The 21,428-nt window shown below is 45.5% G+C and overlaps 1 protein-coding gene across 1 annotated transcript; it reads left to right on the top strand.

Moving 5' to 3' along the window:
• The first annotated feature begins 7,961 nt into the window (after positions 1-7,961).
• HMOX1 (heme oxygenase 1) lies at positions 7,962-16,103 on the top strand. Its single transcript, XM_005300823.5, has 5 exons — positions 7,962-8,173; positions 8,517-8,637; positions 11,921-12,412; positions 13,073-13,181; positions 15,366-16,103. Exons 1-5 carry the CDS (start codon positions 8,142-8,144, stop codon positions 15,500-15,502), a joined length of 891 nt encoding a protein of 296 aa, XP_005300880.3. The 5' UTR covers positions 7,962-8,141; the 3' UTR covers positions 15,503-16,103.
• The last annotated feature ends 5,325 nt before the right edge of the window (positions 16,104-21,428 follow it).

The following is a 21,428-nucleotide window of genomic DNA, read 5'->3' as shown; positions in this document are numbered from 1 at the left end:
TTTATTTCTGTATTTAAGCAGGTTCTCTCAGGGTATTTGGGTGGCCCGTTCTATGATGCGAGCTACTTCTCTGACAGTGTCCCTGTTTGAAGGTAGTTTTATTGTTAAGGTGTATATCCCGGACTTTCTCCTCAAAGCATGTTCTGTGGTATGTAAGTGCCTGGCTGTAGATAACCGATTTCTTGGTGTGGTGGGGGTGGTTATGGGATCTATAAAGGTAGGTGTAGTGATCTGTGGGTTTCTTGTATATGGTTGTCTGTAGGGTTCCATTGTTGAAGCTGATTGTGGTGTCCAGGAAGTTGATGCTAATGTGGGAGTTGTTGAGAGTATAGTAGACAGTGATCATTGTGTGATGCTGGAGAACATGGTGAGAGAGTCTTGCCATCCAGAGAATGGAGGCAACTCTTAGATTTATCTGTAGCACCAATAAGTGCAGTATCCAAGCGCTGCTGTCCCTGGAATTTGTAGGCCTTAAACTTTGTTTAACAGTGAGACACTCTAGTAAGTCTTTTGGGGGAAGTTAGGGCAAATTCAAAGAGCTCTGAAATTTTCCACTGGCTGATCACTGAATAATATACAGACACCCCCCTGGGTTACACAAGCCCAACTTACGCAAATCCGCACTTACGGAAAAAGTTCCGTAAGCTAGAAATAGGAGTTGGGTTTGTTGGGGTTTTTTTGTGTAATTGTCAGGTATACATTTCTGACTTATGCAAAATTCAAGTTATGCAAGGCGTTCTGGAACAGAACACTTGCGTAAGTCAGGGAGTGTCTGTAGTATGTTCCTGATGGCTTTTTGCCTTTCTAGTCTGTAGTAGTACCATGTAAATACTAATTAATATTTTTAATCAACAAAGCACTTTACAGATATGAACTTAACCTGGTAAAATTACTCCTGTCTGCTTGCCCTTGAGCAAGTATTTTTAATACACAAGTAAAATAACATTTCTGGCCTCTACCACACACCTCCTCAGTGGCCTTAGGCAAGACACTTAAACTTGTTGTGCCTCAGTTCCCATCTCTAAAATAAGACTTCCTTTGCCTCAAGGGCACAGACTGTATTTACTATGTATTTATGCAGCACTGAACCCAGTAATAATAATTCCGCGTGCTTATTTACCATGAATCTCAAAGCGCTTTACAAACAAGGATGGTATCATTCTCATTTCTCAGATGGGGAAACTGAGGCACGGGGCGCAGTGAGGTGATTTGTCAAAAGTCACCCAGCAGGCCAGTAATAGAGCCAAGAATAGAACCAAAGCCCCCAGAGCGCTTGTCCAGCTCTATCTACTAGGCAGCACTGCCTCAGCAGGGCTCTGTTCTTGGAGGGGGCCTTTAGGAGCTACTATAATACAAATAATAATTATGGTTCATTATCCTTGGTGAGCATGGCAAAGAATAGATGAGTAGCTATTTTGCCTGCCTTGGCAAATTTTGCAAAGGGGCATTAACTAATCCACTTCATCTACTTGTTCAATAATCCTAGCATGTAAAACCTATTTTCTTGTGGTTGTTACTCTTGCTTCCTGGATTGTCACTGTCTGTTTGACACTCTGAAGTCCAGAATGTCTGAGTCAGTGTGAAGCAGTGGAAAGAGCTGTAAGCATGGCCGAGAGCTCGGTTTGTTCAGAATAGCACCAGATTCAGTCATCACTGGGATTCAGTCTGTTGCTGTCCAGTTTTTAGTTCTCAGCTATTTTGACTTTACGAATTACACCCATACGGTGTACAGCTACAGTAAGGCCTGTATCTAGAAGAGTCCTAGACCACTGTGATATCAGAGGTAACTCAACCAACTACCACCATTGTTCTAATCTACAGCTAATTTGCATTCAACAGTTTGAATGGGGGAGGCTGCACAGATGGTGGATTATTTGGCCCAACAGCCACATCTGTGTGCCCAGCTGCCATCTGCACAAATCTCTCAGCACACCCCACTGACACCGATCAATCCACACACCACCACAACAAGCACACACAATAACTCCAAACACTTACGCACCCCCTCACTGTAGCACGCACGCCTCATTCACCACCCGCACAAGTCCACACAATTCTCCCAACTCAACACAAACCAAACACAAATCAACACAACCCCTCACCACAACACAACCAGCATACGCAATAACCCCAAACTGAAGTCTAGAATGTCTGAGTCAGTGTAAAGTAAAGGAAACCGCTACAAGCATAGTTGAGAGCTCTTTTTGTTCAGAATGTCACTAGGTTCAGTCAGTGCTGGGATTCATGGTCTGTCACTGTTCAGTTTTTAAGTGCTCAGCCATTTTTGGCTTTTTTACACACATGATTTTATGAATTACTCCTGTGCAACAGCACAGGCTTTCAACTACTACTGTATGTCAACATAATAAAATTAATCTTTTGGTGTATTGTGGTCTGACACTGCAGGCACTTAAGAATGAGTAACTTCACTCATGTGAGGAGCTCCATTGTAGTTTTTACACTGAACATGCAAAACCATGAATTCTGCTACTTTGAGGCAGAACAGTAATTTACAGCTTGTTCTGGTATAAAATAGAGTTATAAAGAACAATGGTTCTCAACCAGGGATCTGGGGCCCCCTGGGGGGCCGTGAGCAGGTTTCAGGGGGTCCACCAAGCAGGGCCAGCATTTAGGGTGACCAGACAGCAAATGTGAAAAATCGGGACAGGGGATGGGGGGTAATATAAGAAAGACCCCAAAATCGGGGCTCTCCCCATAAAATTGGGACATCTGGTCATCCTACTGGCATTAGACTCACTGGGGCTCAGGGCAGAAACCCACCACTTGGGACTGAAGCCGAAGCCTAAGCAGTGTAGCTTCATGAGGGCGCCTGTGGCATGGGGCCTCGTGCAATTGCCCTGCTTGTTACCCCTTAATACCAGACCTGGCTTTTATATGCAGACTAACAGCTGTTTGACACAGGTGGGCCATAGAGTTTTTATAGCATGTTGAGGTTGGGGGGACTCAGAAAGAAAAAGGTTGAGAACCCCTGGTCAAGAGGGTGGGGAAGGCAGGTGGTGACAGATTTGTTTTTAAATGTTTCTTCTAAAAGCTCATTTAGATTTTATGTGGTGCTCTTTTCGTGGGGAGAAATTTCTGATTTGCCTCTTTTTCACAATCTCCTGCCATTTGTGAAGGTGAACAAAGTAGTATTTTATTTAGCTGGTCTTCCCCCTGAACTGCTGGTAACTTGGGAGCTGTGCATCGGTCAGAAAATCCATCTGTTTTGTGAACTCTGACCACAGAACAGCAAACTCCAAAAATGCACACAGCACAGGAGACGAGTTGTCTGGATTATGCTGACTAACCCTTTCAAAATCATGTGCTTGGCTCCTCATTTTGCTGAGTCACTGTAGTGTTTGTTTGCCTCTCCAGATTGCTGTGTCAAGTTTCAGTCCAGGGGCTTTTTTTGCTAAGTCACGGCAGGTCAGAGGCCCAGGCGAGGCTGTGTGTTAATCAAGCAGTTTCCTGTTCTCTGGCCTGAGATTGCAGCTGCTTCAGTTGGCTCCACTCCAATTTTGGAAACAATCAGACCTCAGAATTATCTGGAAATAGGTCTAAACCTTAAATCCAGGGAGCCTCTAATTCCTGCTTCAGGGGGAAGGGCAGATGAGTGAAAGATACTCTTTGAGCTGGAAGAAAATGGGAGCTTTGGTAAAGTGGAACTTGATTTCTAATTCCTGCTACTCTGAGAAAGATACACACCACACCAGACAGATTTACCAGTTTGTGTATGAGGTTTTCAAATGCTGCTGTTCGTGCTTAGGCCCCAGTCCTGCAAACACTTACGCACATCTTTCACTTTAGACACGTGAGTAGCCTTGTTGATTCAAAGGGACAACACAGTTAAGTGCTAAGGGTTTGCGCTGTGGGATTGGGTCATTATCTTGTTTTTTTGTGGGTTGACTATGTGAGTTTCTGGTCTCTCTTCTGCTCCCTCCCCCGGTCCCCCCGGCCAGGTGTATTTGTGAAGGTATAGCAGACTGGAGGGCATGTACAGCCAAAAGCTACTAATGCACAACCCAGGTAATTGATCAGTGCAGTGCGCATGCTGCACAGTTTATCAGTAATGTGCACTCCCACTCCAGTATGTGCTCCAAAGAGCCTGTCAGTGCTGTACATGCCCTAAGGACTTTAACCGTACTATGTGCTCCCATCAAACTCTCTCCAGAATCTGTTGATACTTTGTACTCCCATTGTGTGCTCTACCAATATCCTAGCGCTCATTGCTCTCTATTAAAGGAGGCATAAGAGCATATGTCCTGGGAGTTTTTCTGTTATCCACTCTCGTCACAACCCCTGGCACATGTACATGTCACGTGTGTGCCCAGCCCATCTGCCAGTACTCTGAGTTCTTGGAACATTAGGAACAATTAATTGTACTGTGCACTTCTGTCAGGCTTGGAGCATTAGTCCTGGGAATTCACCTAGACCTTGTTGTTCTGTCACCTTTGGAATGTTTGTTTTAGAAGTTCATCTGTGCTATGTTCTCCATAAGTCTTGAAGTAAGTTGTCCTAGGAATTCATCTATAGTATGTGCTGTCATCTTGTTTGAAGTATTTGTCCATGGAGTTTATCTGTATTGTGTGAATCCATTACTCTTGAAGTATATAACCCAAGAATTCATCCATACTGTGTGCGCACCCATCACCCTAGAGGTATGCTTCTGTAGGAATTCAGCGGTATTGCGTGTGCACCCATCACCTTAGCAGTGTGCATCATAGGAATTCAGCCATACCATGTGCACATGCCCGTCACCGCACAGCCCTCATGCTAGGAGGGCGCGTCCCAGGAATTTTCAATACTATGCACTCTGACTTCTGAACTGTGATTTCAGACTTTACATTTGATCTAGGCTTATCAGACTGTTAAATGACTGCCTACCCCTGCACCATACCTGTATTGACTGTAGGTTTGGCCATCCTGCCCCTTGTAAACATCAGTGAATCCACAGTGAATAAAATATCTCACCCTGGTAATTGCCAGCTAAAGTGTGGGATTGCTGTAACCCTGGTCTCCAGATGAGTCACGTTTCTGGTTTGCTGGGGAAGCTTTTAGGCTCCGTAAAGCTCCTGTCCCCTCCATTAAATCTTTTTAACTGAATATTAACTGCTTTCTTTCTGTTACACTACAGGCTACCACCAGGTTGCATTCTGCTGTGTCACGGTCTGGCAAACACTAACTCCTTGTTTACATGTCAGCAGTAACTTTTCCTGGGGAATGTGTTCTCTTCTGAGCCCAGCCTCTGGCATTATTCCCTGCTGCCGCAGCAGGGACAGCACATCTCACAGAGAAGTGAAACTTTTTTAGGATGTGTGATTTCACGTGCTGTAGCTGGCAATGTAACTGGTACTTGCAGAATTTGCTGTCAATTCTATACAAGGCCAAATGCTCCTTAATTTGTCCTTCCCCATCCCATTTACTGGTCAGTAATTCTTTATCAACTGCTAAACCATCTGACTTCTTGGTGGAATTTGCTCATCCACTAGGATTCATAGGTTGTTGTTTTTTTAAGCTCAAAAACAATCATTGTGAGCATCTAGTCTGACTTTCTACCCAGCCATAGAATTTTACCAACTGATCCCTGAATCAACCACAATAACTCGCAATTGAACAAAAGCATATCTCTTAGAAAGAGACTCCATCCGGATGTAAAGATTTCAAATGACGGAGAATCCACTACATCTCTTGCTACATAGCTCTGATGGTTAATTAATCCTTAGTATTAAAAAAGAAATGTGCACCTCATTTCCTGTTTGTGTTTTTAAAGCTTCAGTGTCCGGGCATTGGAATTGCTTCCTCGTGTGCTTCTGCCCTTTTTGGATGTTTAACTCAGAATGGGAAGAGAGGAGCCATTCTCAAATCTGTGCCAACACACTGGCACACTCAACCCCCCCATCCCTTTCACAACATGTCACATTGGCAGCATGGCAGAAGTGACAGAATCTCTCTCTCAACAGCAGTGGAGGAGATCAGCAATGCCCAAGTCCGGCCACTGAAAAGACTGGGGCTATTTAATTTTCAGATTGTTCCATCCCTGTTGTACATCATCTCTTTAGATATCCACAGGCATGCAACAAAGCTGGGGGTGGGGTGCGTGTGGAAGGAAGGGGCTCTTTCATCACAAACAAACCTCCCCCTCTGCCAGAGTTAGAGGTCTGATTTCTTGCATCCTCCATCTCTTATCAGGTCTCTTTGAAGAGACCTGAAAGTTCCACATGACCCTGAGGACAACTTGAGAGAGAAATGGTCATTTTAAGGACACCACCTTTCCACCCTCCATGAGGTGGATCTCTGAAGAAGGATCCCGTATGTGCTGACCCGCATATTAGCGGTCACCCTTCAGGACCCCTATGTAACAAGCATATTTTAGGCCTCATGATGTCAAGTCATGACATGAGGATGCAACATGATTTCACAACTCAAATGTGAGACAGTTATTTTATCCTGCCGGATAAATGCAGAAGAATAGCAGTACCCCAAGTGCAATGACACGTGACGTGTGGAGGAGAAAGGGAACTAGAGACGATGCAGAAATGTTCTCGAGTGTTCCCTTTGCTTTAAGAGAAAAAGGGAAGGCAGGAACCCCAGTTGAGTCAGCTGCAGAAGTGCTGTGTAATCTTTCCTGAACACTCAGCCTCCTAACTCCAAATGTCTGACTGAGGCGAAAACAACAAATCCTGCCAGCCAGCTTCTATATCACAGGACTGGCGCGGTCCCCAGTCAGTGTTATAAGGCCTGGCCAGAGGTCTAGGGTGAGAGGCTCACCCCACAGTGCCCTCACCAGGACCTTGGTCCCATTTTTAACTATACCCTGCCCTGTTTTCTGGTTGAAGGAGAATGTTCTGTTTGCCAAAATTAAAGCCAATCAATGCATTTTCCACATCCAGCTCCACTCTAGCAGGCTGAGCTTCTAACCCATCTAAAGCCTGAAGAGAACTCCATTTTGGCCCTGTGAGTTCCTAATTATTCACCAGTTACGACAGCAGAGGGGCAGGTGCCGGCCAACTACTGTCAGGAAACCAGTCTCTAGACAATCCAGTTGCTCTTTTGCCCCTAGACCCAGGTTAGATGAACTGTTTGCACTTCAAGGTCTCTGCAGACCTCCACCAGAGTTTCCCCTAGCCCAGGTATAGTTCACCATCCTTCAGGTCCAGGAATGTGCACAATAACCGGCGGGGCACAGAGCTCCTCCGGCCCCGGGGCCATGCCGGGGACAGCAAGCGAGCTACTCCGGCTCTGGGGTCACATCAGGGCAACAGAACATGCCCCTTCAAAAGCAGTCACATTTTTATTCCTGTGCATGCCTTTGTTCGGGTCCTTAGCATGTACCTTCTCTGTGCCATGTACCAAGCAGTTACTGTGTGGGAACATAGTACCCTTGAAGCTGCCAACCATCATTTCTATTCCCTTCTCCTTGAAGTCTGAGCTCCATGTTATCTGAAAGAGAGTACATGTACAGATAGACTCTGAGGGCTTGTCTGCGTGGGGAGTTATTCTGAATAGCTAGTCGTTATTTATTCCAGAATATGAACATCCACACAAGGAATTAGAGTGCCTTATTCTGAATTAGTTAATCCACTTCCAAAAATGGATTAAACTAATTTGGAAAAAGTCACCCTTATTCTGGAATCAGTCTCAACACAAGGAGTTAATCAGGACTAGACATTGCACTTTAAATTCACACCCTGCTTTAATCTGAATTAATTTCCCAGTGTGACCCCCTTAAGCATTAGTGAATCCTCCCAAGCGTCCACACTGGAGCGTCTTAGTTCTCAGTGCTACCAGCTGGGCAGAAAAAGGGTTAACGAGCCTGGGCAAGATGCCCAGCCTTCTCTAAGGAGAAATCTTTCAACATCCTGTTGTTGAGCTTCATTGTTAAGACTGGTCAGGAGACTCCTCCCTCCCAGGGGAGAGGGGAGGGAGGTTGGGCAGTGAGGAAAGTGTATGTTGCAACATTTACACCAGGGTCAGCTGTTTGGCTGCTCACGTGATCTGAGCCTAGTATAAAGCAGGATGCAGAAGAAGGGCTGCTTAACTCCGAAGCTTCCCAGAGCCCTGAGAGAAAAGAGGACAAAGCGGAGAAGGCGAGAGGAAGACCACAGAAAAGCGAAAAAGAGAAGCAAGGAAAGAAAAGAGAAATGGAAGGCTCCAAGACACACAGCTCTGAAAGGTGAGAGCGGGGCTACAATTCAAGGGAAATTACCATAGAAAGGCATGGCATTTCTTCCCCCCCACTCACTCTTTGGGTTGGGATTTGGGTTGCTGCTCTCCACCTCTACTTTACTGGGAATGGGAGGATCCTTTTCCCTTCCTCCTCCTTTCTATTGACAATCTCTTCCCCCTCTCCTGGCAGAATTTGGGATGCTGATGCTCCTTCTCTTTCCCACTCCCGCCCTCACCACCCTGGGATGCTTTTTCTCCCCACCCCACTCGTTGGGAAAGAGCTAGCTTTCATTTTGGAGGAGGTGATGAGATGCTTCTGACGCTGATGTTTTTTCCCTCTGCTTTCCCAGCATGCCTGGAGACCTATCAGAAGCCCTGAAGGAAGCCACCAAAGAGGTGCATGAGCAGGCAGAGAGCACAGAGTTTATGAAGAATTTCCAGAGGGGGCAGGTGTCACTCCAGGAGTTTAAGGTAGCCCTGCAGTGCTGCTGGGGTGGAAGGGGAAAACTGGGCTCTAGGGAACATCTCGTGTCTAATTCAGAACAGCCAAGTCAGGGCTCCTGAATGGGAAAATCTTTGGGTCATGACAACATAGGGTGACCAGATGTCCCGATTTTTATAGGGACAATCCCGATTTTTGGGGCTTTTTCTTATATAGGCACCTATTACCCCCCATGCCCTGTCCCGATTTTTCACACTTGCTATCTGGTCACCCTATGACAACACAGCATCATTGTGTCACTCATCATGCCAGCATCTAGCTCCAAGTAATTTCAGGGTTCTCTCAATGTCTTGCAAACTCCTGTTGCAGAATGTGGTGCAGAGCTGTGCATTTCTGGGTGGGGAGTGAAGCTACACTTAGCAGGGGTGTGCCTAGCTTTGCTGAGGCTGCATGAAAGGGCTGAAGAAATTGCTTTAATCTTTCCTCACAAATCAATTAAACGCCCATGTGTTTGCTTATAGTCAAATGATGATTGATGGAAATATACTGTGTACAAGCATATGAAGGGTTTAAAATCACCAAGGAGGGGGAAGAATTATTTAGAATGATCTAAGTGGGTATACGTGGAAGTAACAGCGGGAAAGAGACAAGGAAAATTCAGTCTGGATATTGGCAGTCATTTCCTAAAAGTGAGGTCTGACAGGCAGTGGAATAGTCTCTGGTTCTGAAGGTTCCTAGTTGTTTCCTCTGTAATATTAGAATTATCATTTGGTTTAGCACTGGACCAAGGAGGATACGACTATACAGTGCATGGATTTGAGCAAACAGTGTCTCTCACAAATATGCAGGAGCTAATCATTGTTCCAGTTGAATGAATGAATAAATGCTAATTACCTTGTGGAGCCCATTTTGCTCAGCTCGAGCAGGACCAGTTACATGTAACTCTGATTTCTAAATTAAAATAAATAAATGGAGATATCCTATCTCCTAGAACTGGAAGGGACCTTTTGAAAGGTCATTGAGTCCAGCCCCCTGCCTTCACTAGCAGGACCAAGTACTTATTTTGCCCCAGATCCCTAAGTGGCCCCCTCAAGGATTAAACTTATAACCCTGGGTTTAGCAGGCCAATGCTCAAACCACTGAGCTATCCCTCCTCCTAATGATCATACAATATCTAGGTGTAACCCTGGGGAGATAATGGGGTTCCCGACAGCTGAATCACATAATAAACAAAGCCACAAGGAAAAACAGGAGAGCCAAGTGAGCTAGAAATTCCTGAGGGCCTTGAAGATGTGACGCATGGATTGTCATGCGACAGCTGTTAATTTGATCTAGTATGAGTCAATCATCCACCAGTTTCTGAAACTAACTGCAGTGCTGAACTCCTGCAAATGAGGATGTGGCATTAGCTAGGCAATGAACTTCAAAGTGGGGTAGCAGTAACACCCCCTTTCCCCCACAAGTCATTTCTCTGAGACCAAGGGATTCAGGACAGTTTATGAGAGGATAATGATCTGTTGTCAGGGAGAGTCAGAAGTGACTATGGGCTCCAAAAGGTAATGCCAACGGGCTGAGATTTTCAAAATCAACTGGAGGATTTAGCCACACAACTTCCACTAAAGCCTCTAGTTAGCTTTGAAAATATCAACTATTCTAGTTAAGTTTTCTTAACTTGTCATGCAATTTTCCTCGATTTTGTAACCAAGCTTCCTTAGGCTGTTACCAGACCTTTCCAGGAATTTGGCTAATGGGATCAATGTTTAAAATCCTTTTTATTTCTGTTGCTAACTTCCCTGTAATATACAGATGACTATGTAGAAATAGCTGCTGATTGTAGTGGCAAATGTAGTAATGATTACTATTTATTGCAGTCAGCCCTGTAGAAACAACACAGAACAGGGAGCGTGAATTGGTTTCTTTTTTGGTTTTTGTATCCGCAGCAGAATTTTTAACCAAGCCTGAGCCATCTGTATCACATTGCCTTCAGATTCTGCCCGTAGTTACCCCTGAGCACCCTGATCGTAAAGACAATGCGATTGTACATGTGTTAGCGAAGGCAGCATTTGAGCAGCAGAATCTTCTGGTGATGATGCACAAGAAGGAAAGAGCCCGGTTTAACTGTCAAACCCCAGTTTGAAGGACTGGCAGTTAGAAAAAGCATCTTGTAAGAGGAGAAAATGTGATATGGCAATAGAGACACAACAAACACACAACCTCCCAATGATCTTTTCACAAAGTCCCTTTTCAGGGCTTGTCTACACTTACATTTTATAGCACTCTAATTTGCTGGCTCAGGGGTGTGAAAAATCACCCCCCGAGCGTAGCAAGTTTGAGCGCTTTAAAGCGCTAGTGTGGCCAGGCTCTGAGCGCTCGGAGCTATTCCCCTCGTGGAGGTGGATTACCAGGAGCACTGGGAGAGCTCTCTCCCAGCGCTCATGCGTCACCACACTCACACTTCAAAATGCTGCCGTGGGAGCGCTCCTGCAGCAGCACTTTGAAGTTTCTAGTGTAGATGTAGCCTGACTGTGTTTCCTGTCCTCTTTTATGCCAGCAGTGACCTTGGCTGCTTTGGTGGGTGGGTGTTTTTTGAGGATTACTAGCTGAATGTCTCTGAAAAGATATTCCTATCTAGTCTCCTTGAGGCAGCCAAAGTGAAAGGAAGTAGTGGCCACCCTACTTACTGATCTTGAAGGGACAGGGGCTGCAGTTCCAACATCTGTGGTGTCTGAGCAGAGGTCTGCCCATTGGATGAACAGATCATAAAGTAAAAAGGTTCTGTCAAGACCTAGGAAAGGGATAGGATCCCCAATCTCTTGAGACAGCCAGAACTGAACAGTGCACTTGAGAATGTACCTTTTGGGAATCATTCCTGTATGGGGAGCGGTGTATGTGTGTGGGAATAGACTAGATGTGACCTAATAGGATTCTTCACACTCTAATTTCTATGATCCCAAGGTGAAGGACGCTGTCTTGGTGAAAAGCAACAGAGGGTCCTGTGGCACCTTTAAGACTAACAGAAGTATTGGGAGCATAAGCTTTCGTGGGTAAGAACCTCACTTCTTCAGATGCAAGGTTCTTACCCATGAAAGCTTATGCTCTTAATACTTCTGTTAGTCTTAAAGGTGCCACAGGACCCTCTGTTGCTTTTTACAGATTCAGACTAACACAGCTACCCCTCTGTGTCTTGGTGAAGGTGAAGTTGGGGATATGGTACAACACATACACAGTGTATATATGCAGATATGTTGTATTAACGTGAAGCTGGAAGGCGAGAGACCCTGTTGCTGACTTATTCCTTCCCTTTTACTGCAGATGGTTCTGACTTCTCTGTACTACATCTACTCTGCTCTGGAGGAGGAGATTGAGCGTAACAAGGATCACCCGGCCTATATCCCGGTTTACTTCCCAGCTGAACTGCACCGTAAGACTGCCCTGCAAGAAGACTTGGAGTATTTCTATGGCCCACTGTGGAGGGAAGAGATCTCATGTCCCGAGTCCACTCAGAAATATGTGAATAGGCTCCACTATGTGGGCCAGCATGAACCAGAGCTCCTGGTGGCCCATGCCTACACTCGGTACCTGGGAGACCTATCTGGTGGGCAGGTGTTAAAGAAGATTGCCCAGAAAGCTCTCCACCTACCCAATACAGGAGAAGGACTGGAGTTCTTCACCTTTGAAGGGGTGTCCAATGCCACAAAGTTCAAGCAGCTGTACCGCTCCCGGATGAACTCCATCGAGATGGACCCAGCCACCAAGAAGAGAGTCTTGGAGGAAGCCAAGCGGGCATTCTTGCTGAATATACAGGTGAGTAACTAGCCTGCATTCCCCACTGCCTCTCCCACCTAAGGTACAGCTGCTGTCTCAACATAGGCATGGTGGCATTTGTACTGAGGAGCTGAAGGAAAGCTATGGGCTGTCAGGAGTAGTGAGAGCTGTACTGAACTTTTCCTATGTGAAAGTTGCTTTTATGAGCCTCCCAAGAGACTGGATACTAGAAAACTTTTTTTGCCTTTGGGCAATGGATCCTCTCCAGGATTTGAATGCAGGCTCTTCCTTTGCTGCTCTTGTTTGAACATGAGCGTTTATTCTGGGGGCAGGAATCAGAGTCCACATATCCCTTTATCCTAGTATTTCCAAACATCCCCTCCCTCCCCTACAACTCTCTTCTATACGAACACACACACCCCCTGCTTTCTCTCTGATCTGGAGGATGAGCATTGGGGCACAGCTTACTATTGAATTGCCCTGGGAAAGCATTTCACACACTTCATACTATTAAACAAGCAAGGAGTATAGAGGAGTTCAAGGTAGACTCCTTTCTGGAGAAGGAAAGACACACAGGATTAGTGGCTGAGCCAGATATCTTTCTCTAGTTCCCAAAATCTCTTATGGAGTAAGAAGGGGAGGAGAGAAGACAGCATTCCAGGTAATGCGGTAATTGTGTGTGTGTTTCTTGTTCTCAAGGTGTTTGACGAACTACAGAAATTGGTGTCCCAGTGCCATGAGAATGGTCACCCTGCACAACATAAGCCAGAGCTTCGCACAAGAGGCACCAGCGGAGCACATGAGCATGGTAAGAACCTTCCTAAAGCCAATTTTTAGAGTTTCCTTTTTTTTTCTTTTAATTCCCTTTACCTTTCCTTGCTGAGTGGTGAGAAAGAGGAGTTGGCTCCAGCTGTCCTTGAGTGTCTCTATTTCCACTCCACTAGTGTTGGCCAGTGTAGCAGAAGTGTGTGTGAGAAACTCCTGCTGAGAGCTTCAAAGGAGGCCGGAAACATGTGGGATCTTGTGAGCTCTGCAGAAATAAAAATACGCAGCTTTTATACGGTGCTTTTCACCAGTAGGTCTCAAAGTGCTATCATCATCCCCCTTTCACACATGGGGAAACTGACTGTTAGGAAGGTTTACAATTAATGGGCCTGATTCTCCTGTTCCTCTCACTGGTTTTACACCAGTATAACTCCATTGGCTTCACTGGAGATCTACTGGTGTAAGCAATAGGAGAATTAGGCCCAACTGAGACTACTTGCATGAGTAAAGGCTGCAGGATTGGGCGCAGTGTAGCACGGTAATGATTGATGCTACAGTCCTGACTGAGGAGGCACTTGCATTATAAGCCCCCTTGACATGAAGACCTACCCAAACTCCTGTCTTTTGGACTGAAACTTTTCGTGCTTGCTGTCAGTGAATATTTCTGGAAAGAAAGAGAAAATTCTTTTTCTCCTGAGTGTTGGGATAGTGCTGCTGTGTGGTCCCCGCTGCATTTCCTTACAAGTAGTTCTGACTTTGCTATATTTCATAGTATCACCCTGGGCCCCGCTTGAGATCTTGCAACTGCAGTATCCGAGGGCAGCTACTTTCCCAATCAGAATTCTAGTCTAACTTTAGAGCTGAAATGGCTCCATCTACTGACAAGATGCTGCCATTGCAAGAATGACATGGTGAGGTTCAAAGATCTCTCCAGCCATTCCAAACCATGCCGTTATTGCGGGGTTAGAGTAACTATTCCGTAGCAAAGGTTGCTTCCAGACTTCTACTGGAGAAAGTGACTTATCTGAGAGTTCTCCTTGTAACCTAAGAATTTTGAAACTAGCAAGCAAGCAACGCTTTCATATGGTATTGAGTTGGGCCACCTTCATTTCAACATAAGGAACATTACTCTCAATTTCACCCTTGTATGTAGGTCTTGCTACACATTCAACCATGGGGTAATTTTCATAGAAATGGCATGAAACATTTTTAATGCCTCTTTTGTCATTATGGAATTTTATGGCACTCTCAAAAGCACTCAGTGTTGACCTTTTGAAAATCCCACCCTAAGTGGTTTTTTATGTTTTGAAGTGCTTACCTGCATTCTGCAACTGCCAGGAGTTGGAGGGCCCTATGTGGGAGCATTGAACCAGAGTTGGGGGGCAGCCATTACTCTCACGCAGGCTCTTTTGACAGCTGGCACAGCTGCTAAGTTCTGACAGAGAGGAGCCCTGCTTCAGCAAACCTTATATAGTCCTATGTATAGTCTGCCCTCATGCAGACCCCAGAGGGAAGAGAGTGGACTGGGGCAGGGTACGGAGGGAGCAAGGGCTGGTTTGTGAGTCAGAGCCAAGATTGGGCCATAAAGTAGGGCCAGGGAATGAAGACTGGCTGGGGAAAACAAGGCTGGAGACTGTCTGAAAGGTTCGGGCCCTGGGCTTTCCAGGAAGCAAGGCCAGGGAGGAGATGAAATAATCTTAGGTGCTCCAGGAAAGTCTTTTCACCAAGAAAGCTTTAACCAACACTCAGGCTCTCTACACAGCGCACTGAGCTGCTCCTAGGAAGCAGCAGGAGCCTGGCATTGTGGTAAACTTGAGATTTACAAAAAGCAAAAGGAACCAAAACACATTACGTTGCAGCAGTGGGAGGCCACCCTGCACATCTGGCCTGGAGGAAACAGATTGAGTGCACTTGCAGGGCAGTGAGGGTTATTAGACTGTACCACACACCTGGGAGGGATGTGAGGATTTACACCACAAACCCTACCCCTCTGAATTGGTTGAAGGCACTTGACTACTGACCTTGTATCTCACTAGCCCACCCACTTGTGGTTACATCTGGTGTATCCCTCCACCATTATCCTGTGCGATTGCTCACTTTGGCTACAGTTTAGTGTGCCAGGGATAACATCAGTGCATCTTTGGAGATTGATCTAAAACTAACATAAAAGCAAACCCTTCCTAGCCTGATTCCTGCTCTTACAAATTTGATTTCTGTTGATTTTTAGGACCAGCTCCTGTGAAAGAAGGTGAAAAGACATTGATGAAGCACACAGGCATGCTGCCTAGCACTCCACTGGTACGGTGGATTCTTGTCGTCAGCTTCCTAGTGACAACGGTTGCTGTGGGCTTGTTTGCCATGTGAACAGAAGGGACTCTAGGCCTTGCCCTCCTGCTGCTCCCTCCTCAAACTAACACACCTAATGCCATCCATCCTGCCCTCTACCCGGACACTCTGATCTTGGCTGTGCCACTCACACTTTTCCAATGGAGTCCGAGGACTCTGAAGGCTTCGTGTGAATTCTCTCTGATCTCTGTTGAGAGCATTTCTTAACCCACAGACTGAACTTGGCCAAAAAGCGGAGGCAGAATCAGAAAGGTCGTGAAAGGCATTGCTGGGACCTGGCACCGCTTCAGACAGTTCCTGCAAAGAGCCCCAGATGTAAAGCACAGGTCTGGTAGCTTCCCTGCTGCCTGGGAAAAAAGCCTTACTGGTGCTTTGTTCACTCAGTGTTTCGTACAGCTGGCTGACGCAGCGACGATTGCTTCTGTGGCGTTATGAGGTTCCCCTCTGATTATAGACTGTTTTATATGATGCTATTAGCCCGTTACAGCATATTTTCCCAATCATGACTCAGATCAATTTTGTTTTGAGACGGCAGAATGCAGTTGTTGAAAATACAGTGTTGTCCTTGTGTCCTGTCTGTATAATTTATACATTAACAATAAACCTCAATATAAGATGACTCTGCTGTGTGTTTCCTGGGGTTAGTGCCTCATCTGGCCTGGGGGAGGAAGGAGGTGCCTTTTGCTGGTTCTGTTAATGCTTTGGGAAGGGCTGGCTGCATGCTCAGAAAACTGACACGATGAGGCACAGAATGGGGAGTTAGCAGATCGGGGCTCTGTTCCCAACTCTGACACCAATTCATTGTGTGACCTTAGGAAAGTCTCTTAACCTGTCTATGCCATGGAGATAACTACACTTACCCATCTGCATAAAGCACTTTGAGATTGATGGATGAAAAGCTCTATGTAAGAGCAAGGTACTGTTAATTATAAAATGTCTCTGACATTAAAGGAAATAGTTGGTGACCCAAAGCCCCTCCATATTTCCTGGGCCTGAGACTCAGCTGGTGTCAATTGGTGCAGTTCAGTGGACCTGTGCTGACTTACACCATTCATGAGGACCTGGCCCATCATGAATCCATTCACAGTGCCTGGCTGAGAACTTCACCGTGGATTAGAAAAACAGGTATATTTTAAAACCAAGAAGTTTAATAATAACAATAACACCAGACTGGCTTTTAATTATGCAGAGCAAAAAGAGACAGCAAGCATATAACCGCACAACCCAGCATAGCTAACAACCAAGACAAGATCAATTATTAGTCACCAGATCTAACCTATTCAGTGAGGTGATAAAGACAGCACCATAACCAGTATCGCTACAGCAACAATTATGCAAAGGATTCTCTTTCCCCTTCCACTGACTGAAATCTGACTAGCAGCTATTATAGTTGCAGGCTATATCACTTCACATTGTGATCTTATTATAAACAAGCACTTGCAGAAGATGCTGTCTTTCAGATGTGACATAAAACAGAGGTGATGACAACCTTTGGTCATCCCTCTTCTACTGCAGGTCCCCTCCCTCTTCCTACCTGACAATCCCTACTGTCCACCTGTTGCCCTGCCGCTCCCTGCTCTGGTTCCCTTTCTGATCACGTAGCAGTGTACTCCTAGGTGACCTGTCTGCTAATTGCCAGATCCTGGTCAAATAACAGCAATTAGAAGGCAGGTCTTGTGGGGAATAAAAATTGGGGAGGGGCCTCCTGAGAAAGAGGGACCAGCTTGAAACTTTAGTTTCAATCTACAAAACCCTCCTAGATACATTTACCAAGCCTGGGAAAACACCAGTTATTTGAAATTGGCTACCTTTTTAAGGTTTGAAAAGTAGGAACATTACTCATCTGACCAAACTCCAATATTTTTATTCATTCACACTGAGTTCAGATAGACATGAAGAAAGCCATGCCATAAGCCCCTCCTATTAGCGTCAGGAGAAGGCTTGAGTCTCAAATGATCATAATCACTGTGGTATTGCACCAAGAGAGCTAAAACTTTGGGTAGCTTGAACCCAAATAATTTAAGGTGTTGATTTTTGACCTTTTAGAGGCCTAAACTTTATCTATGAAGATTAGATGAGCAATTTACATTCTGCCCCCCCAAATCCCTCTGCAGTTCCATTGGCTATTCCACCCATTCTGTCCTGTGCTGTTTAAAAAAATTGCCTCCTTCCACTCAAGCAACATCTCCACTTCAGTGATGGGCAAATTCATTTGGAAACCAGTTTGCAGTGAACGTCTAAAGAAAAATGTCTATCTCAATGTCAATCATAATTCAGTTGTGTATATTACTCATTGTCACTTACACAAGTGATGGGATAAAAGACTTTTAAAAGACTGTCCTAAACCAGAGCTGAATGCAAAGTGTACAGTAGTCAAATAGTTTTAATTATGGAACTTAACACCTTACATTGAATAAGTGCTGTACAAACTGTAACTAATTAATGCTCACAATAGCCTTGCTAAGTAGGTCTGTATTATCCCCTTTTTATAGACATAAGGCAGCAGGGTTGCCAACCCTCCAGGGTTGCCCTGGAATCTCCAGGCATTAAAGATTAATCTTTAATTAAAGATTAATGTCATGTGATGAAACCTCCAGGAATATGTCCAACCAAAACTGGTAACCCTAATAAGGCCTGATCCAAAATCCAGTGAAGTAAATGGAAAGACTGCCACTGATTTAATGGGGTTTGGATTAGGTCCATAGAGGGGATAAGTGACTTGATTAAGGTTCCACAATAAGTCAATATCAGAACCACTTTTAGGGTTCCCAACTTTCAAATCGCACAAGACCGAACACCCTTGCCCTGCTCCCTGCCTCAACCCCGCTCAATCCATTACCCTTCCCTCCGTTGCTCGCTCTGCCCCATCCTCAGTCGCTAATTTTCACTGGACTGGAGCAGGAGGTTGGGGTGTGGTTTCCAGCTGGGGGTGCGGGCTCCGGGGTGGGGCCAGAAATGAGGAGTTCAGCGTGTGGGAGGGGGCTCTGGGCTGGGGCAGGGGGCTGGGGTGAGGGAGGGGGTGAGGGCTCTGGCTGGGGGGTGCGTACTCTAGAGTGGGGCCAGAGATGAGGGGCTTGGGGTGCAGAAGGGGGCTCGGGGCTGGGACCAAGGGGTTGGGGTGCAGGAGAGGGTTCAGGGTGCAGGCTACAGGCAGCACTTACTATAGGCAGCTCCTGGGAAGCGGCTGGCATATCCTTCCAGCTCCTAGTCAAAGGCACGGCCTGGCGGCTCTGAGTGTTGCCCCTGCCCACAGACGCCGCTCCCACAGCTTCCACTGGCTGCAGTTCCCAGCCAATGGGAGCTGTGGAGCTGGTGCTCGGGGCAGGAGCAGCTTGCGGAGCGCACATGGCCGCTGCTAGGCCTAGGAGCCAGAGGGATATACCAGCCATTTCCCGGGAGCTGCATGGAGGCAGGTCGGGAGCCTGCAGCCTCACACCAACCGGACTTTTACCTGCCCGGTCAGCACTGCTGACCGGAACCGCCAGAGTTCCTTTTCCACCGGGTGTTCCAATCAAAAACCGGACATCTGGCAACCCTAGCCACTTTGAAGTCAGGAGTTCCTGGTTTCCAGGCTAATATCACTGCTCTACAGCCAAAATGCTTCTGAAATAAATGTAATCAAACTTTACTAATTCTGGGTCACTGAGAACGAAAATGATGCTTAAAATTGTTGATTGGCTTTAGTTTTCAAGATATGCTATTGGGTCAGTATATACGACCCTTGACTTGGGAATGGCGGAGGATAAGTGAGTTATAAAGGGAAGGGATCTCAATTTAAACCAGAAATGACTAAAATACATCTTGGACTGGATCTATGAATAAATCTATGACTGGGTTTGGACAGTACTTGCTTTTTAGGCAAAACAATGAATGATGCAATCTGAAGCTGGTATTGCGTCATACATGATATGAATTGCATCATGTTATTCCTAGAAGTCATGGATGATGCAATCATAACGAAGCTTACATCACTCTGCTGAACAAATTGCCCTATATCAGCTCTAGAACTCATACAGTGTCGTGCTCTCTTATTTGTCAGTGTTTGATTTTGCAAAGGGACATATTTCTGTTTAGCCAAAGTGAGCAGAGATGCCTCGTACTTGTGTGAACAGTGCAGATAACTTCTGCTATGTTTGTGGTGAAGTGACTTTTGCATCACAAAAGCGCAGTATAACCACTATGGTTAAGAAAGCCTATCACCTTTATTTTGGCTGCAAAATTGGAGATCAGGAAAAGAGGTGGGCCCCACACATATGCTGCAACACTTGTGCAACAAATCTTCGCCAGTGGTTGAACAGGAAAAGGAAATCTATGCCTTTTGCAGTGCCAATGATTTGGAGAGAGCCAACAGATCATACCAGCAATTGTTACTTCTGCATGGTGCCTCCAGTTGGGAAAGGTGTGTCAAAGAAGAAAAAGTGGACTGTGCATTATCCAAACATTCCATCAGCTATACGCCCAGTACCCCATGGAGAAGGACTGCCAGTTCCTGATGTACAAGAATCATTCTCACTTGAGTCAGAAGAGGAAGAGGAAGAGGATGAAACTTCTGGTCCTGAACCATCAATGTCACAGGACCCACATTTTCTCCCATCCTCCTCCTCTGAACCACACCTCATAACACAAGGTGAACTGAATGACCTTGTCAGGGATTTGGAACTACCCAAGAGTAAGACAGAGCTGTTGGGCTCCAGACTACAGCAGTGGAATCTCCTGGCAGGTGATGTTAGGGTTTCCATGTTCTGTGACCGTCAAAAGGATCTTGTCTCATTCTTCTTCATGGAAGGTGATCTTGTAGCCTGCAACAACATTGATGGTGTGATGGCAGCCCTCAACATCGTTCACGATCCAGATGAGTGGAGACTGTTCATTGATTCATCGAAGACGAGTCTTAAAGCTGTTTTACTGCATAATGGCAATGTTTTGCCATCAATTCCAGTTGGTCATGCAGTCCATATGAAGGAAACCTATGACAACATGAAACAACTTTTGAGGTGCATAAACTATGACCAACATCAGTGGCAGCTTTGTGGCGATTTGAAGGTTGTTGCTCTCTTGCTTGGTCTGCAGACTGGATACACAAAGTACTGCTGTTTTCTCTGCGAATGGGATAGTCGTGCAAGAGACTCCCACTACATCAAGAAAAATTGGCCACTCCGACAGTCATTGGAGCCTGGGATGAAAAGTGTTCAGCATCCACCACTTGTTGAATCAAGGAAGATTTTGTTACCACCCTTACACATCAAGCTGGGGCTGATGAATAACTTTGTCAAGGCCATTGACAAAACACAAGCAGCTTTCAAGTACCTCCGTGGAAAATTTCCAAGGTTAAGTGAAGCTAAGATAAAGGAAGGTGTCTTTGTTGGTCCTCAGATTCGTGAACTTCTTCGAGATGATGCATTTGACCATGCACTGCGTGGCAAGGAAAAGACAGCATGGAAAGCCTTCCAGTGAGTGGCAATACATTTTCTCGGAAACAACAAGGCAGACAACTACAGGTTGTTGGTGGAAAACCTCCTCAAGGCATACAAAAGCCTTGGTTGCAACATGTCACTAAAGATACATTTTTTGCACTCTCATCTAGATTTTTTTCCACCGAACTGCGGAGAAGTGAGCGACGAGCACGGCGAGCGATTTCACCAGGACATTGCAACAATGGAGAAACGCTATCAGGGCAAATGGAGCCCATCAATGCTTGCAGACTATTGCTGGACAGTGACAAGAGATGCTCCATTTAATGAATACAAGAGACAAGCCAAGAAGCGCCGAGTAGACACTGAAAAGGACTAAACTATGTACATAATAGTTTTTTGCCTTTTGTTTCATAATAAATTTTATTTATATAATCCTTTTGCTGATTTTTAAAGTGTTACATAAACAGGACAGATGAAATATCATGTAAAGCAACCATAAACACATGAAAAGACTTAGTAGAGTTTTAATC

This window comes from Chrysemys picta, chromosome 1 (assembly GCF_011386835.1).
Source record: "Chrysemys picta bellii isolate R12L10 chromosome 1, ASM1138683v2, whole genome shotgun sequence".
Taxonomy (NCBI): domain Eukaryota; kingdom Metazoa; phylum Chordata; order Testudines; family Emydidae; genus Chrysemys; species Chrysemys picta.
The sequence above is the reverse complement of the archived record's forward strand: the minus strand, read 5'-3'. Positions and strand labels throughout refer to the sequence as shown.